This window comes from Arvicola amphibius, chromosome 7, assembly GCF_903992535.2.
Source record: "Arvicola amphibius chromosome 7, mArvAmp1.2, whole genome shotgun sequence".
Lineage (NCBI taxonomy): Eukaryota > Metazoa > Chordata > Mammalia > Rodentia > Cricetidae > Arvicola > Arvicola amphibius.
In genome coordinates, this window is record NC_052053.1 from 119,933,239 (window position 1) to 119,953,435 (window position 20,197).

At 49.8% G+C, this 20,197-nt stretch overlaps 1 protein-coding gene and 5 non-coding genes across 6 annotated transcripts; 4 read left to right on the forward strand and 2 right to left on the reverse strand.

The window, feature by feature from the left end:
* The first annotated feature begins 2,474 nt into the window (after positions 1 to 2,474).
* Positions 2,475 to 2,638, forward strand: LOC119820114. Its single transcript, XR_005286384.1, has one exon. It is a non-coding gene; the product is annotated as a U1 spliceosomal RNA (small nuclear RNA).
* A 2,573-nt stretch (positions 2,639 to 5,211) lies between these two features.
* LOC119820126 lies at positions 5,212 to 5,375 on the forward strand. The gene has a single exon (XR_005286395.1). It is a non-coding gene; the product is annotated as a U1 spliceosomal RNA (small nuclear RNA).
* Positions 5,376 to 8,376: 3,001 nt separating this feature from the next.
* On the reverse strand, positions 8,377 to 8,540 carry LOC119820136. Its single transcript, XR_005286404.1, has one exon. It is a non-coding gene; the product is annotated as a U1 spliceosomal RNA (small nuclear RNA).
* Positions 8,541 to 11,921: 3,381 nt separating this feature from the next.
* On the forward strand, positions 11,922 to 12,085 carry LOC119820147. Its single transcript, XR_005286413.1, has one exon. It is a non-coding gene; the product is annotated as a U1 spliceosomal RNA (small nuclear RNA).
* Positions 12,086 to 15,078: 2,993 nt separating this feature from the next.
* On the reverse strand, positions 15,079 to 15,242 carry LOC119820155. Its single transcript, XR_005286418.1, has one exon. It is a non-coding gene; the product is annotated as a U1 spliceosomal RNA (small nuclear RNA).
* A 2,905-nt stretch (positions 15,243 to 18,147) lies between these two features.
* LOC119819492 (histone-binding protein RBBP4-like) lies at positions 18,148 to 19,573 on the forward strand. The gene is given in 4 exon segments (XM_038337721.1): positions 18,148 to 18,628; positions 18,631 to 18,739; positions 18,741 to 18,956; positions 18,958 to 19,573. Coding segments are annotated over 4 exon segments (1,263 nt in total). The 3' UTR covers positions 19,415 to 19,573.
* Positions 19,574 to 20,197: the final 624 nt, after the last annotated feature.

A 20,197-nucleotide genomic window follows, 5' to 3' on the forward strand; every position in this document is an offset into this window, starting at 1 on the left:
ACTAGCTGGCTGCCAGGCCCTGCAAACAAACCTTTCTGGACTCACTGCTGTGGGGCACACTGAGCATTTACCTGTCATCCCGGAGTCGAGGGAGAGGTGGCGCTAGCGGTCGCCATAAGCATGTGGGGTTCCAAGCTCAGAAGCAGACTCTTCCTACCTGGCGGGAGGCACAGGACGTGAAGCTGAGCAGTCAAAGCGGCCTTTGGCAGCGAGCGTGAAGAAGAACTGACTTGCTGACTTCTTCGGCCGGTGAGGCTGGAAGACTGAGTGAAGGGGAGCACGGTGCAGAAAACGGACTGAGAGAGCCTAGGATTGTTGGGTTTTAAAACGTTTCTACTGAGAGCGAGAGTGAGGGCTCATCTGCCAAGAGCCGGTCCTGCTCTAGCAGGGGACCAGCGCGGGGTTCTCAGCACCAGCTTTAGGCGGCACACAGCTGCCTGTAACTCCAGTTCCAGGGTCTCCGGCATGGCAGCGACTCCTGGACTCTGTGGGTTCCTGCACACAACACACAAGTATGTATATGTACGTTGTTGTGTAGCATTTTCCTTGGAGACGGAAACTTCTTAAACCAGGAAGCACACAACTACACAACTGAAAATAGCTGCAGGAATTCCCTGAAACTGAGCAGACCCACTAGGCTCCTCCCTCCCAGTCAGGCTGGCGAGTGTCACTCTCAGAGAACTAGCTGCAAAAGAACCTCTGAGAGCCAAGCAGCAGCCTGGAAGAAGCAGAACCCAGCTGAGCTGCCTGGACGAGGGAGGTGTCGATCAACCGAGACACTGGAGGAAGACCCTCCAGCCTGCTTGAGCTGCGTGCAGGCTGTGAGCCGTGGATTAGGGTCCCAGCGTGTGTGAGCTCTTCCCTGTGCTGGAGAGGGCTCCGGCGATGCAGCTGACTTGGAGTCGTTTCTGCACAGGGTGGGACCTCTCACCTATATTCTTATGAGTAACCCCAAGACAACTCATTGGTTCCCCAAGTTGGACTCTGACGGAATCCATACTTTCGTCTGCTGTGGGCTCCCCCTCCAGGGTAAGTAGGTGTGTGTGTTGCAGCTCCCTGAGAAAAGTCTTCTCAAAACACAACACATAACTAAAAAAAGAAAAAAAGAAAAGAAACGGGAAAAGCAGGCTTTGGAATGGAAGGGAGGCGAAACACTCCTTGAACTAGGAGTTGTATGGTGGAGCAGGTCCACCCAAATCCACCTTTTTCCTTTGGAACGGCGAGCAAAATATAAAGAGGTGACAGAGAGCTCTCTGTTGGGGTTTATTTAACTTTGACTGAAGGAAACTAAAAGTGAGCACCTCGGACAGGAAGGATTTTTTTTTTTTCTCACCCAGGATGTCAGAAGAACCTCTGCACCGCTGTGAAGCAGCCCACCTAACTGTGGCCTCGGGTTGTCTGAGTTCCAGACCTCAACCTGATTTCCAAGTAGAACAGTGGTGAGAAGGGAGACTCGAAGAAGGGGCTTTTGAAATTTTTATTTCCTGGCAGATGCTCTCCCTGGCCGAAGCCGATTTAGTTGGGGGAAATGGGTCGATACTCTAGGCCAGAACTGCAGACCCCACAAGATGACTCAGAAGCTGAGGGAGAGCCAGGCTAGACTGGGGCCGAATATTAAAGGGAGGAAGGAAGGAAGGAAAAGGAAAGAAATCACTCCTCCAACGTAAGCCAATGGTCTGGGGTCGGTTAGAGGTGAGAGGGTGAGCACGAGGTGGCTCCGTGAGTAAAAACGGCTTAGTTACAGCCAGGCCTAGTGACCTGAGAGGACTCCCCCGGGCCCACGCTCCAGGCGTCCTCCCTCCACTCCTCTCCCCGCCGCCATGAAGAGAACGTGAAGAATCAGGACTTCGCCACTGTTAAGATTCCAGGTGAGTCACCGTGGTCAACTTAGTGATTGTTTTTCTGCTTGAGAACTTGTAGCGAGCTCTTCTATGTGAAAGGAAAGTAGTTCTATGGGCCGAGGGTGCGGGTCGACCGGTAGAAAGACTTGCTCGGCCGGCACGTACGATTCCCCCAGTGCGTGATCCCCAGTAGTGGACGAAGCCCACAGCCAGCCGGGGAAGGGGGGGAGGGACGAGAGAGACAGACAGAGAGACAGAGAGAGACAGAGAAGAGAGACAGAGAGAGACAGAGACAGAGAGAGACACACAGAGAGACACAGAGACGGAGAAGAGAGAGACAGAGACAGAGAAGAGAGAGACAGAGAGACAGAGACAGAGAGGAGAGAGGGAGGGAGAAAGAGAGGGAAAGAGGGGCGGGGCGTATGCAGATGAGGTATCGCGCAGTGGCTGCCGGTCCGGCGGTGTCGGCGAGGCGCGTCCCCGCGGTGACCGTCCCGCGTGGGGCGGATGGATGTCCGTGAGGAGCTCGGAGGGCGGCACGAGAGGACGGCGAGGCGGCGTCGCGGGAGCGGTGACCGTCGGTTATAAGTGCGTGTGTGGTGAGGGAGGGCGCGGTGGCGGCGGGAGCAATTCATACTTACCTGGCAGGGGAGATACCATGATCACGAAGGTGGTTTTCCCAGGGCGAGGCTTATCCATTGCACTCCGGATGTGCTGACCCCTGCGATTTCCCCAAATGCGGGAAACTCGACTGCATAATTTGTGGTAGTGGGGGACTGCGTTCGCGCTCTCCCCTGGTAACGCCGGTTCTAAAAGAAGGCCTGTTTTTATATGTGAAGTGTTTGAAGCTGTCATTAAAATTACTAACTCCACGGTTGTGCGTTTAACGTTAGTGGTCTTCTAGTTCTGTCCTGAGACGAGTTAGCAGGACTATTCGGTTGAACTGTTTAAGAGACTGCCATAGACAGGTGTAGGACCAAACGCCTGTGCCTGCTGATCCACGTAGTCCCGAGTGCTTTCATGCCTCAGACTCTGTTAGCTGAAACCCCTTCTTTTGCAAGTTAGATAAAAACAACTACCATGGGCTTATTCCACACCCATGTGTCCTGGGCACAGCAATAGTCATTGCAAGCCCAGGAGGAATCACGTAAGACCGGCAAGGACTCCCTGAACGGCCATGGCGTCCCACCGTAGCATCAGGAGCACGTCACACACCCCCAAACACAGCCCGGACTCACGCGTCCCGTCCTCCACTGGCTTTTAGCTCAACTCCGTCTTTCTCCTGGGGCTCTAGAACCTCTTCCCTAGAGTCAAGGACCTCGTCCTGTCAGCTCTTTGCTTCAAGCACCAGCATCCACGTTGCCCATCCATCCGAACGTAAGTCCATCCATCCACCCTGCACAGTGGCCCCTGCAGTCGGGTCGAGTCGGGTCGGGAAGCCCCAGAGAGAAGAGGCAGAGAGTACTTCTTGGCCGACTTCCGGTTCCCATGGACAGAGTTCACTGGAGGACGAGGAGGCAGGCCACGACGGATCCGGGCTTTTTCGTTTCTGTAGTGGAAATCTAGTAGCTTAGCGTCATTATAGCTAAGGTAATCATTAGGATGAAACAGTTGTTTTTCTGGAGGTATTTAGACCTTGAAGAAATCATTGTTTAAAACAGGGATTGGCCAGGCGGTGGTGGCACAGGCCTATAATCCCACACTTGGCAGACAAGGTAGGAGGATCTCTGTGGGTTCGAGGCCGGACTGGTCTACAGAGTGAGTTCTAGGACAGTAGGATTGTTTCAAAGAGAAACCCTGTCTTGAGAAACCATAATAATAGTATAATAATAATGATGATGATAATTTTTTTAAATAAATATGTTCGGGGTTCAGCACGTCGAGACTGGGCCGCCCTGCAGCCTCAGACCCCGATTACATCCGGGAGTGGCCCTCTTCTTTTGAGTTCTTCTCAAGTAACTCAAACGGCCAGCACGTTTCATGCTCAGCTACTGTAATTCAGAGTACATCTGTCCAAGATCTTTCTAATAAGAAAGTTAAAATCCAGCACTTTCTAATAAGAAAGTTAAAATCCAGCACTTTCTAATAAGAAAGTTAAAATCCCAGGTCCATCCAATCTCTCAAGTCGGACGACTCCACCCAGCCCTGTAGTTGGATCCCGTGTAGCCCTGGCTGCCCCAGAACTCACTCTGTAGACCAGCCAGGCCACCGACTCAAAGAGATCCTCCTGCCTCTGCCTCCCGTGTACTCGGACCTTTACCTATTTACAACCGTTCGCATACGGCAGCTATACATAATAATTTGATTCATTAATGACGTTTCCATACGTGCACAATGTATCTCAACTGTGTTCACGACCCGCGTCACTTTCTTGTCCCCCTCACAGTCCCGCAGATCCCCTTCCTCTTCCCAGTCAATCTCCTCCACTTAACGTTTTTAAAACTGTTTATGAGTATTCACGTGTGCCATACCACCTGTGTGCACGACCCGTGCATGTCCGAAGAGGATGTCGGATCGGGTGGAGCTGTGAGCTGTGGATATCGGGTCGGAGATGCTCTAAGCAGCCAGGTGGAGCGCTGGGCACGGAACCCCGATCCTCTGCAGGAGCAGCCAGCGCTCTAAGCTGCCGAGTCATTCATTTCTCCGGCCCCACTGCTCCACCTTCGTGCCTTCTATGTCTGGTTTATGGGTTGGTGTCTTCGTTTGCGGGTCCGTTGGTTTTGAGACAAGATCTCACTGGGTAGCCCTGGCTGGCCTGTAACTAGAGATGCGTAGACCATCGATACCTAGCCCTGAGCTGGCAGCGATCCGGAACGGCCAGAGTGCTGGGGTCGATTAAAGGGGCCGTGCCGGCTAGTCGCAGGTCAGCTTCACCCGAGTCAGTGCCACCTGAGAGGAGGGTGGAAGCTGGGTTGAGAAAGGATCGGGCTGAAGCCTGAAGGAGGGAAGGCCCAACCAACGACGAGAAAGCCCGGCACGAACAAATCCCCGAGTGTAGTGGACGACGGCCCCCAGCCAGGATCCTAAGTTTAGGGTCATCCTAGGTTACAAAGTGCGGTCGGGGAGACCCCGTCGTCCTCGCGGACGCCCGAGGGGGAGGTGAGGGAGGCATTAAAAAAAAACAACAACAAAAAAAAACCCGTTCGGGGGCGGGGCGTATGCAGATGAAGTATCGCGCGGTGGCTGCCGGTCCGGCGGTGTCGGCGAGGCGCGTCCCCGCGGTGACCGTCCCGCGTGGGGCGGATGGGATGTCCGTGAGAAGCTCGGAGGGCGGCACGAGAGGACGGCGAGGCGGCGTCGCGAGGGCGGTGACCGTCGGTTATAAGTGCGTGTGTGGTGAGGGAGGGCGCGGTGGCGGCGGGAGCAACTCATACTTACCTGGCAGGGGAGATACCATGATCACGAAGGTGGTTTTCCCAGGGCGAGGCTTATCCATTGCACTCCGGATGTGCTGACCCCTGCGATTTCCCCAAATGCGGGAAACTCGACTGCATAATTTGTGGTAGTGGGGGACTGCGTTCGCGCTCTCCCCTGGCTTTATTGGTTTCAAGAGCAGGATGTAGGGAGCTCTTATAGCTGCCTGGGTTTCTTTTTCTATGCCGTGTACTCGTAGAAATATGGATGTTTTTCGCTACACTTTGTTTTCTAACAGCTACGTTGTAAGTTGGGGTTTCTTGGACTGATGCCGACCCAGGGCCACGGAGGGTCCTTTGTACTTGGCTAAGCTCCCCCGTGAATTTTGCTTAATCTTCCACCTTCCTTTTTCTCTTCCCCCTTCCTTTTTCTCGTTTCTTCGAAACCTTTTCTGGTTTTTTGTTTCATCCGTTGCTGAAGCAGGGTTTCCTTGTGAGACATTCCTGGCTGGCCTGGGAATCACAGCTGGGATTAAAGGTGTGCACCATGGCTGCTCAGGTCAGCCTGCTTCTTACAGACTGCAGGACCAACAGCCCAGGCATGGGTTGGACCATTCCAACCAGCTGGGCCCTTCCCCATCAATCACTAATTAAGAAAATGCCCTTCTGCCAGGTGGTGGCGGCGGTGCATGTCTTTAATCCCAGCACTCGGGATAAAAACCAGAAAAACAGGACACACCAAAACCAACTTGTGGAGGAAAGGGTTTATTGAAACCTACAGTTCCACATCACAAGTCCATCACTATTGAAGGAAGTCAGAGCAGGAACTCAAGGCAGAAATTTGGAGGCAGTAACTAAAGCAGAGGCCGTGGAGATGTGCTCAGACTACGTTCTTACATCACCCAGGACCACCAGCCCAGGGGTGGCACTGCCCACAACGGGCTGGGTATTCCCACATTCACCATTACGAAATGCTCTTCCGGCTCTCCTGCCTATCGTTGATCTTATAGGAGCAGTATCTCAACTGAGCTTCGCTCCTCTCAGTTGACTCCTGTCGAGTTGACAGAAAGCCAGTTTAATCTCAGCAGCACTCAGACGCTGTAGGGTCAATGGTGGCCTCGTATACTCGCTATATTTATGTGAGTCAATGGAAGGGAGGGAATTTCAATCGAGAAAATATCTTTATAAGATCTTGTAGTGAGGCTTTTGTTTTTGCTTTCTTTCTCGCTTTTGGTTTATTGTTTGTTTTGATTTTTGCTTTTCGTTTTTAGAGACATGGTTTCTCTGTTTAACAGCCCTAGCTGTCCTGGAACTCAATTTGTAAATTTGTAAACCAGGCAGGCTGGCCTCGAACTCACAGAGATCCTCCTGCCTCTGCCTCCCAAGTGCTGGAATTAAAGGCGTGCGCCATCACCGCCCAGCTACATTTGATACATTTTAAAGGAAAAAAAGGGAAGGAGGAAGGAGAAGAAGGAGGAGAAGAAGAAAAAAAGAAAAGCAGCAGAAGAAAGAGAGGACGAGAAGGTTGAGGAGGAGCAGGGGGAAGAAGCAGAAGCAGAAGCAACTCTTGGGGACTAAGCAGGCGGGGGGATAGGGATGATTCAATGGATTTCCCACACAAGTATGAAACAGAATCTGGATCCCTGTCACTCATAAAAAATTCTAGGCAGCATGTGAGGGGTGCTCCTGTAGGATCTGCTATCTTCTCTGCTGGTGGTCAGCAATGTTAAACCATGTTCCTCATGAATCTACCACAACATCCCTCCACCAAAGCTGGAGCATAGGAACCTTTATTATTTTATTAATTAAAACGAATCATGCATTAAATTTTTCTCTTCATTTTTTTGGGTGGGTGCGTACATATGCCAGAGGACACCTTGTAGAAATCCATTTGCTCCTTTCACCATGTGAATTTCAAGGACTGAACTCAGTTTTATTGTTTTGGAGACAGAGTCTGGCGGATCTCTGTGAGCTCTCTTTAAGCCCAGTGCAAGGCCGGTCTGCACAGACAGAGAACTCCAGGCCAGTTAAGAACTCTGAGACACCCTCCAACACACACCAAAAAGAAAGTGGGGGGGGGGGGAGGAAGAGAGATAGGGAATGAGGGAGGAATAAAGTGAGGAAGGGAGAGAGGAAGGGAGGAAAGAGGAAGGGAAGAAAGTAAAGAAAGGGAAAGAAAAAAGAAGGAAGATGAGAGATGAGGGCCCCAAAACCAGATTATACTATTGGGCTACATGGAAAATCTACAGGAAAAGTAAATAATAAAAAGGGCATCATCAATTGTGGTGTAATTTTCTTGAGTTTTGTGGGATTTTTATACACTGCGTGAAGATGTATTTGCTGTGGTTGGTGTAATAAAAGCTGAATATGCAGGAGGAGGTATAGGGTTTTCCGGGGAGAAAAAGGAAGAGGCACGCGGGAGATGCCAGGAGACACTGGGAGCGAATAGGAGGTGGAAGGTGACGCCAAATGGTAGAACGTAGATTAATATATAAATGTGTGGTTAAGTTATATAAGAGCTAGTTAGGAACATATCTAAGATATAGGCAGAGCTTTCATAATTAATAAGTCTCCTTGTTATTTCTGAGCTGGCTAGACCAAAGGAAAGTCTGACTCCAAGTATTTTGTGTATGGATGTTTGCCTGCCTGCATGGATGTCTGCACCACATGTGCGCAGTGCCTGTGGTGGCTAGAAGAGGGTGTTGGAGAGCCTGGAATTGGGAGTTACAAACGGTTGTGAGCGCCCATGCGAGTGCTGAGAATTGAACCAAGGCCCTCTGGAAGAAGAGTTAGTATTCTTAACCCCTGAGCCATCCACCTCTCCAGTCCCAGGCGAAGCCATTAATGTAATTTCTTTTGTTTGTGAGGGTTTGTTAGATTGCTTGTCTGTTTACAGTAGCCTTAGCTAGGTTAGTATTATTATTAAAGTTGTATTATTACGTCCCAGATAGTGTGTTTTCCAATTTTCGGTGATTATATCTGGCTGGAAAGATGGCTAAGCAGCTAAGAGCAGTGGTTTTGAAAATTTTTAGGATGAGCCATATTCACCACGACCACCGATAGCAAGATTCTGACACTTTCTTGGCTGCACGCTATATACAGTCACTTGAGAAATAAAGTCACCTACCAAAAGCAGCTAGGCCATGACAACACTGAAAAACCTGTTTTTCAACCAGAGAAACCAGGGGAGAGCGCGAACGCAGTCCCCCACTACCACAAATTATGCAGTCGAGTTTCCCGCATTTGGGGAAATCGCAGGGGTCAGCACATCCGGAGTGCAATGGATAAGCCTCGCCCTGGGAAAACCACCTTCGTGATCATGGTATCTCCCCTGCCAGGTAAGTATGAGTTGCTCCCGCCGCCACCGCGCCCTCCCTCACGACACACGCACTTATAACCGACGGTCACCGCCCCCGCGACGCCGCCTCGCCGTCCTCTCGTGCCGCCCTCCGAGCTCCTCACGGACATCCCATCCGCCCCACGCGGGACGGTCACCGCGGGGACGCGCCTCGCCGACACCGCCGGACCGGCAGCCACCGCGCGATAACTCATCTGCATACGCCCCGCCCTCCCCTGCCCTCAGAGGCCCTGCTCCCAGCCTCCGCCCAGTCTGCACCCTACGCTAGGACGCGCCCAGACGGGCCCTCACCCTGGGCCTGAAGGGGGACTGCGCGGACGGCCACACCTCCAGACCTCTACACACCATCCCCTTTACACACCAACGCCGTTTACATCACACACCATCCGCCCTCCGCGGGCACCGTCTCGGGATGACACGCTGGGGTGTCGATGCAGTGTTGACGTGAGCCTGTAGTTCCAGCACTAGGACCAAGGGTTCAAAGCCATCCCGGGCCAGATAGAGACTGTGAGGCCAGCCTGGGCTACCAGGGGGCCGTGTCTCAGAAGGAAAATAAAACGATAATTCACGCGCCGGGGCGGATGGCTTGCTTTGTGAGCCTGGAGACCTCTGTTTTACTCCAGAATCCACAGGATTCCAGAAAGCTTTTCTCTGAAAACAAACACAACAACACAAAAAAAAAAAGAAAAAAGAGAAAAAGGGAAAAAGAGCCCACAAACAATAAGTTCTTTTCTTTTGTTTTAGTTCAGTTGCTGCTGGGTGTGGAGGTTGCACACCTTTAACGCCCCCCCCCCCCCACATTGCAGAGGCAGAGGCAGGACCGGTCTGCGGTCGGCGAGTCAGAGGGAGGCAGGGACTCAGAGGGAGCGTTGAGAACGAGGGCCTGCTTGTCTATGTCTTTAGGCCTACTGGCAAGGTTCCAGCCTGCAGCTCATGTCTTTCTTCTCTGACAGCTACATGGTTTCTCAGGTGCTCAACACTTTTTTGGGAATAGATCAGTGCTGCCAGGAGCAATCGTGTCTCAAGGCAAAACCCTAAGTTAATTAAATGCTATGTTCTACAGTTTTTTTGGAGCGGTTACCTATCTATGTGAAATACAATCTCTATCTGTCTAAAGAACCTGATTAGTCTAACTATAATTATGATAAACATGGATGACTATTGACCTATAATACTTAATACCTGTATAATCTAAAGACTAAGATTTTATATTAGAATATTAAACCATCTTTAAGCAACTATACAGCAAATGAGGACAATGACCTCAAAATATAAACAATGTGTAAGTATCTTGATCAGAGGTAGAAATGTATAATGTAATATGATAAATCCATCCTAAGATTGTATCAATATACAAAATGTCTTAAACAGAGGTAAAAACATGCATGCATACAATATGACAAAATAACTTTGCATAGGTGTACAAATATTGTCAAAAGAAATAGGAGCATATTCAACATAACAGATATAATTTGAATCTGTATCAATACACAAATTTTATACCAATGTAAATTTACTATAAATGATAGCTCATAAGTATTCACTCTATTACTATTATTATAAGTGTAATAAGCTCACACTAACCTACCTATATATTGGCTCGTTCCCACGTCGGGAGCGCCAGAAGGAGAACCCTAATAAAGTTCTAAATTTGTACAAGAAGGGGTTCTTTATTTAAAGGGGGGACTCACAGATCACAGTCCTCTGTATGAATGGGAAATAGGAGCAGAATACAACGTCCAGGTGTGAGAGAGGAAACGCACCTTTTTGGTACCGAGGCCACGCCCAACCTGGTCCAGTCTCTGAAACAACATTGACTGAAGGAGGATCCCCATCAAAATATACCTGAGCTACACAACCCTTGCTCTTGTGTGTGTGTGTGTGTTTTACTTGCTTTAAATGGAAGCACAGCGGTGACTGAGAGTGGAAGAGAAGAGAGGGCCCCGGAATGCAGTTCCGCCCCCGAAGGGCTCCAGTGCCGGGTCGTATTCTCATTTCCTTCCCTACACCACCAGGTGGAGCAGGCAAGGAAGCAAGCTTTAACAAAAGCCTGGCCTCAGTCAGCAGCAGGTCGTTAAGGACAGGACGTTAACGGCCATTTCTCCAGCCCACCCTGCTTCAGACAGCAAGTGAAGTCACGCCTGAGGAACAGGCCGTACAGCAGTGCTTTGAAGTAAGCCACTGAGCAAATCAGTATGTAATTACTGGTCTTTCCTCTCTACTTTAAGTGGCTGAAATCGATCCGCCGAGGCCCACGGCCGAACCTCGGGCCTCTTGTCAGGCAGGTGTATTCTCTCGGACTTCTGCTGAGCTGGGAGGGTCGCTGCTCCTCTAAGTTGTTTCGGGTCTGTAAGCCCGGACTGAGCGTCAAACTCAGGACAGGCGGTTGATAGGAGATTGATAGCTGGATTTCTAATTTCTCCTTTTTCCTTTGCAAACTGGGTCTCGTTATATGGTCCTGGCAGGCCTAGACCTCGAGACGTAGACAAGCAGGCCCTCGATCTCAGACCTCCCTCTGCCTCGCCGACCACCGACCGGTCCTGCCTCTGCCTCTGCAATGTGGGGGGGGGGGGCGTTAAAGGTGTGCAACCTCCACACCCAGCAGCAACTGAACTAAAACAAAAGAAAAGAACTTATTGTTTGTGGGCTCTTTTTCCCTTTTTCTCTTTTTTCTTTTTTTTTTGTGTTGTTGTGTTTGTTTTCAGAGAAAAGCTTTCTGGAATCCTGTGGATTCTGGAGTAAAACAGAGGTCTCCAGGCTCACAAAGCAAGCCATCCGCCCCGGCGCGTGAATTATCGTTTTATTTTCCTCTGAGACACGGCCCCCTGGTAGCCCAGGCTGGCCTCACAGTCTCTATCTGGCCCGGGATGGCTTTGAACCCTTGGTCCTAGTGCTGGAACTACAGGCTCACGTCAACACTGCATCGACACCCCAGCGTGTCATCCCGAGACGGTGCCCGCGGAGGGCGGATGGTGTGTGATGTAAACGGCGTTGGTGTGTAAAGGGGATGGTGTGTAGAGGTCTGGAGGTGTGGCCGTCCGCGCAGTCCCCCTTCAGGCCCAGGGTGAGGGCCCGTCTGGGCGCGTCCTAGCGTAGGGTGCAGACTGGGCGGAGGCTGGGAGCAGGGCCTCTGAGGGCAGGGGAGGGCGGGGCGTATGCAGATGAGTTATCGCGCGGTGGCTGCCGGTCCGGCGGTGTCGGCGAGGCGCGTCCCCGCGGTGACCGTCCCGCGTGGGGCGGATGGGATGTCCGTGAGGAGCTCGGAGGGCGGCACGAGAGGACGGCGAGGCGGCGTTCGCGGGGGCGGGTGACCGTCGGTTATAAGTGCGTGTGTCGTGAGGGAGGGCGCGGTGGCGGCGGGAGCAACTCATACTTACCTGGCAGGGGAGATACCATGATCACGAAGGTGGTTTTCCCAGGGCGAGGCTTATCCATTGCACTCCGGATGTGCTGACCCCTGCGATTTCCCCAAATGCGGGAAACTCGACTGCATAATTTGTGGTAGTGGGGGACTGCGTTCGCGCTCTCCCCTGGTTTCTCTGGTTGAAAAACAGGTTTTTCAGTGTTGTCATGGCCTAGCTGCTTTTGGTAGGTGACTTTATTTCTCAAGTGACTGTATATAGCGTGCAGCCAAGAAAGTGTCAGAATCTTGCTATCGGTGGTCGTGGTGAATATGGCTCATCCTAAAAATTTTCAAAACCACTGCTCTTAGCTGCTTAGCCATCTTTCCAGCCAGATATAATCACCGAAAATTGGAAAACACACTATCTGGGACGTAATAATACAACTTTAATAATAATACTAACCTAGCTAAGGCTACTGTAACAGACAAGCAATCTAACAAACCCTCACAAACAAAAGAAATTAACATTAATGGCTTCGCCTGGGACTGGAGAGGTGGATGGCTCAGGGGTTAAGAATACTAACTCTTCTTCCAGAGGGCCTTGGTTCAATTCTCAGCACTCGCATGGGCGCTCACAACCGTTTGTAACTCCCAATTCCAGGCTCTCCAACACCCTCTTCTAGCCACCACAGGCACTGCGCACATGTGGTGCAGACATCCATGCAGGCAGGCAAACATCCATACACAAAATACTTGGAGTCAGACTTTCCTTTGGTCTAGCCAGCTCAGAAATAACAAGGAGACTTATTAATTATGAAAGCTCTGCCTATATCTTAGATATGTTCCTAACTAGCTCTTATATAACAACCACACATTTATATATTAATCTACGTTCTACCATTTGGCGTCACCTTCCACCTCCTATTCGCTCCCAGTGTCTCCTGGCATCTCCCGCGTGCCTCTTCCTTTTTCTCCCCGGAAAACCCTATACCTCCTCCTGCATATTCAGCTTTTTATTACACCAACCACAGCAAATACATCTTCACGCAGTGTATAAAAATCCCACAAAAACTCAAGAAAATTACACCACAATTGATGATGCCCTTTTTATTATTTACTTTTCCTGTAGATTTTCCATGTAGCCCAATAGTATAATCTGGTTTTGGGGCCCTCATCTCTCATCTTCCTTCTTTTTTCTTTCCCTTTCTTTACTTTCTTCCCTTCCTCTTTCCTCCCTTCCTCTCTCCCTTCCTCACTTTATTCCTCCCTCATTCCCTATCTCTCTTCCTCCCCCCCCCCCACTTTCTTTTTGGTGTGTGTTGGAGGGTGTCTCAGAGTTCTTAACTGGCCTGGAGTTCTCTGTCTGTGCAGACCGGCCTTGCACTGGGCTTAAAGAGAGCTCACAGAGATCCGCCAGACTCTGTCTCCAAAACAAACTGAGTTCAGTCCTTGAAATTCACATGGTGAAAGGAGCAAATGGATTTCTACAAGGTGTCCTCTGGCATATGTACGCACCCACCCAAAAAAATGAAGAGAAAAATTTAATGCATGATTCGTTTTAATTAATAAAATAATAAAGGTTCCTATGCTCCAGCTTTGGTGGAGGGATGTTGTGGTAGATTCATGAGGAACATGGTTTAACATTGCTGACCACCAGCAGAGAAGATAGCAGATCCTACAGGAGCACCCCTCACATGCTGCCTAGAATTTTTTATGAGTGACAGGGATCCAGATTCTGTTTCATACTTGTGTGGGAAATCCATTGAATCATCCCTATCCCCCCGCCTGCTTAGTCCCCAAGAGTTGCTTCTGCTTCTGCTTCTTCCCCCTGCTCCTCCTCAACCTTCTCGTCCTCTCTTTCTTCTGCTGCTTTTCTTTTTTTCTTCTTCTCCTCCTTCTTCTCCTTCCTCCTTCCCTTTTTTTCCTTTAAAATGTATCAAATGTAGCTGGGCGGTGATGGCGCACGCCTTTAATTCCAGCACTTGGGAGGCAGAGGCAGGAGGATCTCTGTGAGTTCGAGGCCAGCCTGCCTGGTTTACAAATTTACAAATTGAGTTCCAGGACAGCTAGGGCTGTTAAACAGAGAAACCATGTCTCTAAAAACGAAAAGCAAAAATCAAAACAAACAAACCAAAAGCGAGAAAGAAAGCAAAAACAAAAGCCTCACTACAAGATCTTATAAAGATATTTTCTCGATTGAAATTCCCTCCCTTCCATTGACTCACATAAATATAGCGAGTATACGAGGCCACCATTGACCCTACAGCGTCTGAGTGCTGCTGAGATTAAACTGGCTTTCTGTCAACTCGACAGGAGTCAACTGAGAGGAGCGAAGCTCAGTTGAGATACTGCTCCTATAAGATCAACGATAGGCAGGAGAGCCGGAAGAGCATTTCGTAATGGTGAATGTGGGAATACCCAGCCCGTTGTGGGCAGTGCCACCCCTGGGCTGGTGGTCCTGGGTGATGTAAGAACGTAGTCTGAGCACATCTCCACGGCCTCTGCTTTAGTTACTGCCTCCAAATTTCTGCCTTGAGTTCCTGCTCTGACTTCCTTCAATAGTGATGGACTTGTGATGTGGAACTGTAGGTTTCAATAAACCCTTTCCTCCACAAGTTGGTTTTGGTGTGTCCTGTTTTTCTGGTTTTTATCCCGAGTGCTGGGATTAAGACATGCACCGCCGCCACCACCTGGCAGAAGGGCATTTTCTTAATTAGTGATTGATGGGGAAGGGCCCAGCTGGTTGGAATGGTCCAACCCATGCCTGGGCTGTTGGTCCTGCAGTCTGTAAGAAGCAGGCTGACCTGAGCAGCCATGGTGCACACCTTTAATCCCAGCTGTGATTCCCAGGCCAGCCAGGAATGTCTCACAAGGAAACCCTGCTTCAGCAACGGATGAAACAAAAAACCAGAAAAGGTTTCGAAGAAACGAGAAAAAGGAAGGGGGAAGAGAAAAAGGAAGGTGGAAGATTAAGCAAAATTCACGGGGGAGCTTAGCCAAGTACAAAGGACCCCTCCGTGGCCCTGGGTCGGCATCAGTCCAAGAAACCCCAACTTACAACGTAGCTGTTAGAAAACAAAGTGTAGCGAAAAACATCCATATTTCTACGAGTACACGGCATAGAAAAAGAAACCCAGGCAGCTATAAGAGCTCCCTACATCCTGCTCTTGAAACCAATAAAGCCAGGGGAGAGCGCGAACGCAGTCCCCCACTACCACAAATTATGCAGTCGAGTTTCCCGCATTTGGGGAAATCGCAGGGGTCAGCACATCCGGAGTGCAATGGATAAGCCTCGCCCTGGGAAAACCACCTTCGTGATCATGGTATCTCCCCTGCCAGGTAAGTATGAGTTGCTCCCGCCGCCACCGCGCCCTCCCTCACCACACACGCACTTATAACCGACGGTCACCGCCCTCGCGACGCCGCCTCGCCGTCCTCTCGTGCCGCCCTCCGAGCTCCTCACGGACATCCCATCCGCCCCACGCGGGACGGTCACCGCGGGGACGCGCCTCGCCGACACCGCCGGACCGGCAGCCACCGCGCGATACTTCATCTGCATACGCCCCGCCCCCGAACGGGTTTTTTTTTGTTGTTTTTTTTTAATGCTTCCCTCACCTCCCCCTCGGGCGTCCGCGAGGACGACGGGGTCTCCCCGACCGCACTTTGTAACCTAGGATGACCCTAAACTTAGGATCCTGGCTGGGGGCCGTCGTCCACTACACTCGGGGATTTGTTCGTGCCGGGCTTTCTCGTCGTTGGTTGGGCCTTCCCTCCTTCAGGCTTCAGCCCGATCCTTTCTCAACCCAGCTTCCACCCTCCTCTCAGGTGGCACTGACTCGGGTGAAGCTGACTGCGACTAGCCGGCACGGCCCCTTTAATCGACCCCAGCACTCTGGCCGTTCCGGATCGCTGCCAGCTCAGGGCTAGGTATCGATGGTCTACGCATCTCTAGTTACAGGCCAGCCAGGGCTACCCAGTGAGATCTTGTCTCAAAACCAACGGACCCGCAAACGAAGACACCAACCCATAAACCAGACATAGAAGGCACGAAGGTGGAGCAGTGGGGCCGGAGAAATGAATGACTCGGCAGCTTAGAGCGCTGGCTGCTCCTGCAGAGGATCGGGGTTCCGTGCCCAGCGCTCCACCTGGCTGCTCAGAGCATCTCCGACCCGATATCCACAGCTCACAGCTCCACCCGATCCGATATCCTCTTCGGACACGCACGGGTCCGTGCACACGTGAATACACGAAAAAAGTTTTAAAAACCTTAAATGGAGGAGATTGGCTGGGAAGATCATCTGCGGAAGTGACGCGGGTCGTGAACACGGTTGAGATACATTGTGCACGTATGGAAACGTCGTTAATGAATCGAATTATGTGTAGCTGCCGTATGCGGACGGTTGCAAATAGGCAAAGGATAACCCCAACACTCTGGAGGCAGAGGCAGGCGGATCTCTGAGTTCGAGGCTGACCTGGTCTACGGAGCGAGTTCCAAGACGACCGGTTAGGGTGCTACACAGAGAAACCCTGTTTTGAAAATCCAGAAACGTCAGCAACGGACCAACAAATGAAACCCACCAACAACAAGGCAAAGGAAACTATGGTCGCTCCCTTCACTTGAGGACTTGACACATGTTCAACTTCTCTATTAGTTGTTCACAACGACAAAACCATGCTTACGACACTTTTTGATCCCCCCCCCCCCCCCCGCTCTGTCCACCACTCCACCCCACCCCCGCGCGGAAGGTAAAATGCTCTCGGAATTTTAATTAAAAAACTAATACTCGAGCCGAATGTGGCACACGCCTTTAATTCCACACTCGGGAGGCAGAAGCAGGAGGATCTCTGTGAGTTGGAGCCCGGCTGGTCTACAGAGTGAGTTCTGGGATAGCCAGGGCTACACATTGAGATCCTGCCTCAAACAATAGAAACAGAAATGACACACTAACACTCGAGGGCTGGGTGTGTGGTGAGCGCTGTGAGGTCTAGGCCAGCCAGAGCGACAGTGAGACCCTGTCTCAAAACAACAAAACTGGAACTTGGGCAGGAATTTACACATAGCTAGATGAGAGAGGGCATGCTCAGTGTGTGAGATCTATACTTGGTACCAACTGATTAAAAAAAAAATAAAAATGCTAAATGAAAAAACCTGAGATCAGGCTTTTGACATGTAGCCCAATTCCCCCAGCCCTGGTGCTCTGGCCCTGGTAGTGCCTCTCTACCTTGGGGGCACGGGAAGCCACACTTGTAGAGTGACCCCTACCTTGGATAGGTCACTCGAGTTACTTGCTACCAAAGAGAAAAGCAAAAGCATTGGACCTGTGCTTCAAACTTGAAGCCAGCAGGAGGTCAGGAGAACTGGACTGTGGTTTTTCACAAAAGATTTGAAACTTCAACATCCTGGAAGAGTTGATATTAGTGCTGAAGTCAAAAAATATCAAATGGAGAAAAGAAAGCATATTTAACAAATGGTGCTGGCTCGGGAGGCAGAGGCAGGCGGATCTCTGTGAGTTCGAGGCCAGCCTGGTCTACAAGAGCTAGTTCCAGGACAGGCTCCAAAAAAGCTGCAGAGAAACCCTGTCTCGAAAAACCAAAAAAAAAATGGTGCTGGCATACCTGGATATCAACATGTAGAAGAATGAAAATAGACCCATACCTATCACCATGCACAAAACTCAAGTCCAGATGGATCAAAGACCTTAACATAAAGCCAGCCACACTACACCTCATATAAGAGAAAGTGGGAAGTACACTTGAATACATTGTCACAGGAGACCACTTCCTAAATAGAACCCCAGCAGCACAGACACTGAGAACAACAATTAATAAATGGGACCTCCTGAAACTGAAAAGCTTCTGTAAAGCAAAGGACATGATCAACAAGACAAAACGGCAACCTACAGAATGGGAAAAGATCTTCACCAACCCCACTTCAGACAGAGGTCTGATCTCCAAAATATACAAAGAACTCAAGAAATTGGTCATTTAAAGAACAAATAACCAATTAAAAAAGGAGGGGGCAGACCTAAACTGAGAACTCTCAACAGAGGAATCTAAAATGGCTGAAAGACACTTAAGGAAATGCTCAACATCCTTAGCCAGCAGAGAAATGCAAATCAAAACAACTCTGAGATTCCATCTTACACCTGTAAGAATGGCCAAGATCAAAAACACCGATGACTGTCACCTCCCTGTCCCTCCTGTAACGCAAGACCCCAGGATTCCCCCAACCCGTCCTGGCTCGCCTGCCTCATGGCTGACAAGGAAGTTGCCCTTGACGACGTGGTGGAAGAACGTGTGATCAACGAGGAGTACAAAATATGGAAGAAAAACACCCCTTTTCTTTATGATTTGGTGGTGACCCATGCCCTGGAGTCATCTGCCCAGTGGCTTCCAGATGTTACCAGGCCTGAGGGGAAAGATTTCAGCATTCATCGACTTGTTCTGGGAACACAGACATCGGATGAACAAAACCACCCGGTGACAGCCAGTGTCCAGCTCCCTAATGACGAGGCTCAGGTTGATGCTTCACACTATGACAGTGAAAAAGGAGAATTTGGAGGTTTTGGCTCTGTCAGCGGGAAAATTGAAATAGAAATCACGATCAACCATGAAGGAGAAGTAAAAAGGGCTCGGTACATGCCCCAGAAGAACCCTTGCATCATTGCAACAATGACTGCATCCAGTGAGGTGGTTTATTTTGACTACACAAAGCATCCTTCTAAACCAGACCCTCTGGAGAGTGCAACCCAGATTTGCATCTCCGCGGACATCAGAAGGAAGGTTATGGTCTTTCTTGGAATCCAAATCTCAGCGGGCACTTACTCAGTGCTTCAGATGACCATCTGCCTATGGGACATCAGTGTAGTTCCAAAGGAAGGAAGAGTGGTGGATGCAAAGACCATCTTCACGGGGCATACAGCAGTAGTAGAGGGTGTTTCCTGGCATCTGCTCCTCGAGTCTCTGTTTGGGTCAGTTGCCGATGATCAGAAACTTTTGATTTGGGATACTCATTCCAACAATACTTCCAAGCCAGGCCACTTAGTCGATGCTCACACCGCTGAACTGCCTGTCTTTCAAACCTTGCAGTGAGTCCATTCTTGCCACAGGGTCAGCTGACAAGACTGTTGCCTTGTGGGGTCTGAGAAATCTGAAACTCAAGTTGCATTCATTTACATCACATACGGATGAAATATTCCAAGTTCAGTGGTCACCTCACAATGAGACTATTTTGGCTTCTAGCGGTACCGATCGTAGGTTGAATGTGTGGAATTTAAGTAAAATTGGAGAAGAACAGTCCCCAGAAGATGCAGAAGAAACACCAGAGCTGCTGTTTATTCATGGTGGTCACACTGCCAAGATACCTGATTTCTCCTGGAATCCCAATGAACCTTGGGTGATTTGTTCTGTATCAGAAGACAATATCATGCAGCGTGGCAGTTGGCGGCAGTTGGCAGAGAATGTTTACAGTGCTGAAGACCCTGAAGGATGTGTGGATCCGGAAGGACATGGATCCTAGACATGTCTGCACTTGTGAGTCAGACTCCCCTTGTTTTCTTCTGAACCCTGAGATGGATTTAAGACTGGTTTGAGACACAGACTTTGTTCAGCTATTTGGCTACAATAGGTGCCACCAACAATACTATTAGCCCAAACCATGGGTGTTTTCTAAAATCTTAACTGGGGGGCTTAACTCAACAAAGCCACAGACTTATATTTAAATTTTTCTTCAGGAATCTTCTAGTAACAAACCCAGGTCTAAAGTGGCTTCAGAGATGGGGCATTATTATGTGTGGTTATTTTTTTTATAAATATTGTAAGATGACACCTTGCAATATTTATACTCCTGGCTCGGACACCTTCACTTGGCTCTCTATTCCTTATCCACGCTGGCCACTTACTGGAGCATCTGAAAGACTTGTGTATATAGCTTAAGAAGAAAAATCACACAAGTGCTTATAATGGAATAAATTGCTTTTCTATGAAAAAAAAACCACTAATGATAACTTATGCTGGAGAGGATGTGGGGTAAAGAGAACACTCCTCCATTGCTGGTGGGAGTTCAAGCTGGTACAGCTGCTTTGGAAATCAATATGGCGATTTCTCAGGAAATTAGGAAACAACCTTCCTCAAGACCCAGCAATACCACTTTTCGGGATACACCCAGAGGATGCTCAATCGTACCACAAGGACATGTGCTCAACGGTGCTCATAGCAGCATTGTTTGTCATAGCCAGTACCCGGAAACAACCTAAATGCCCCTCGACCGAAGAATGGATAAGGAAAATGTAGTACATTTACA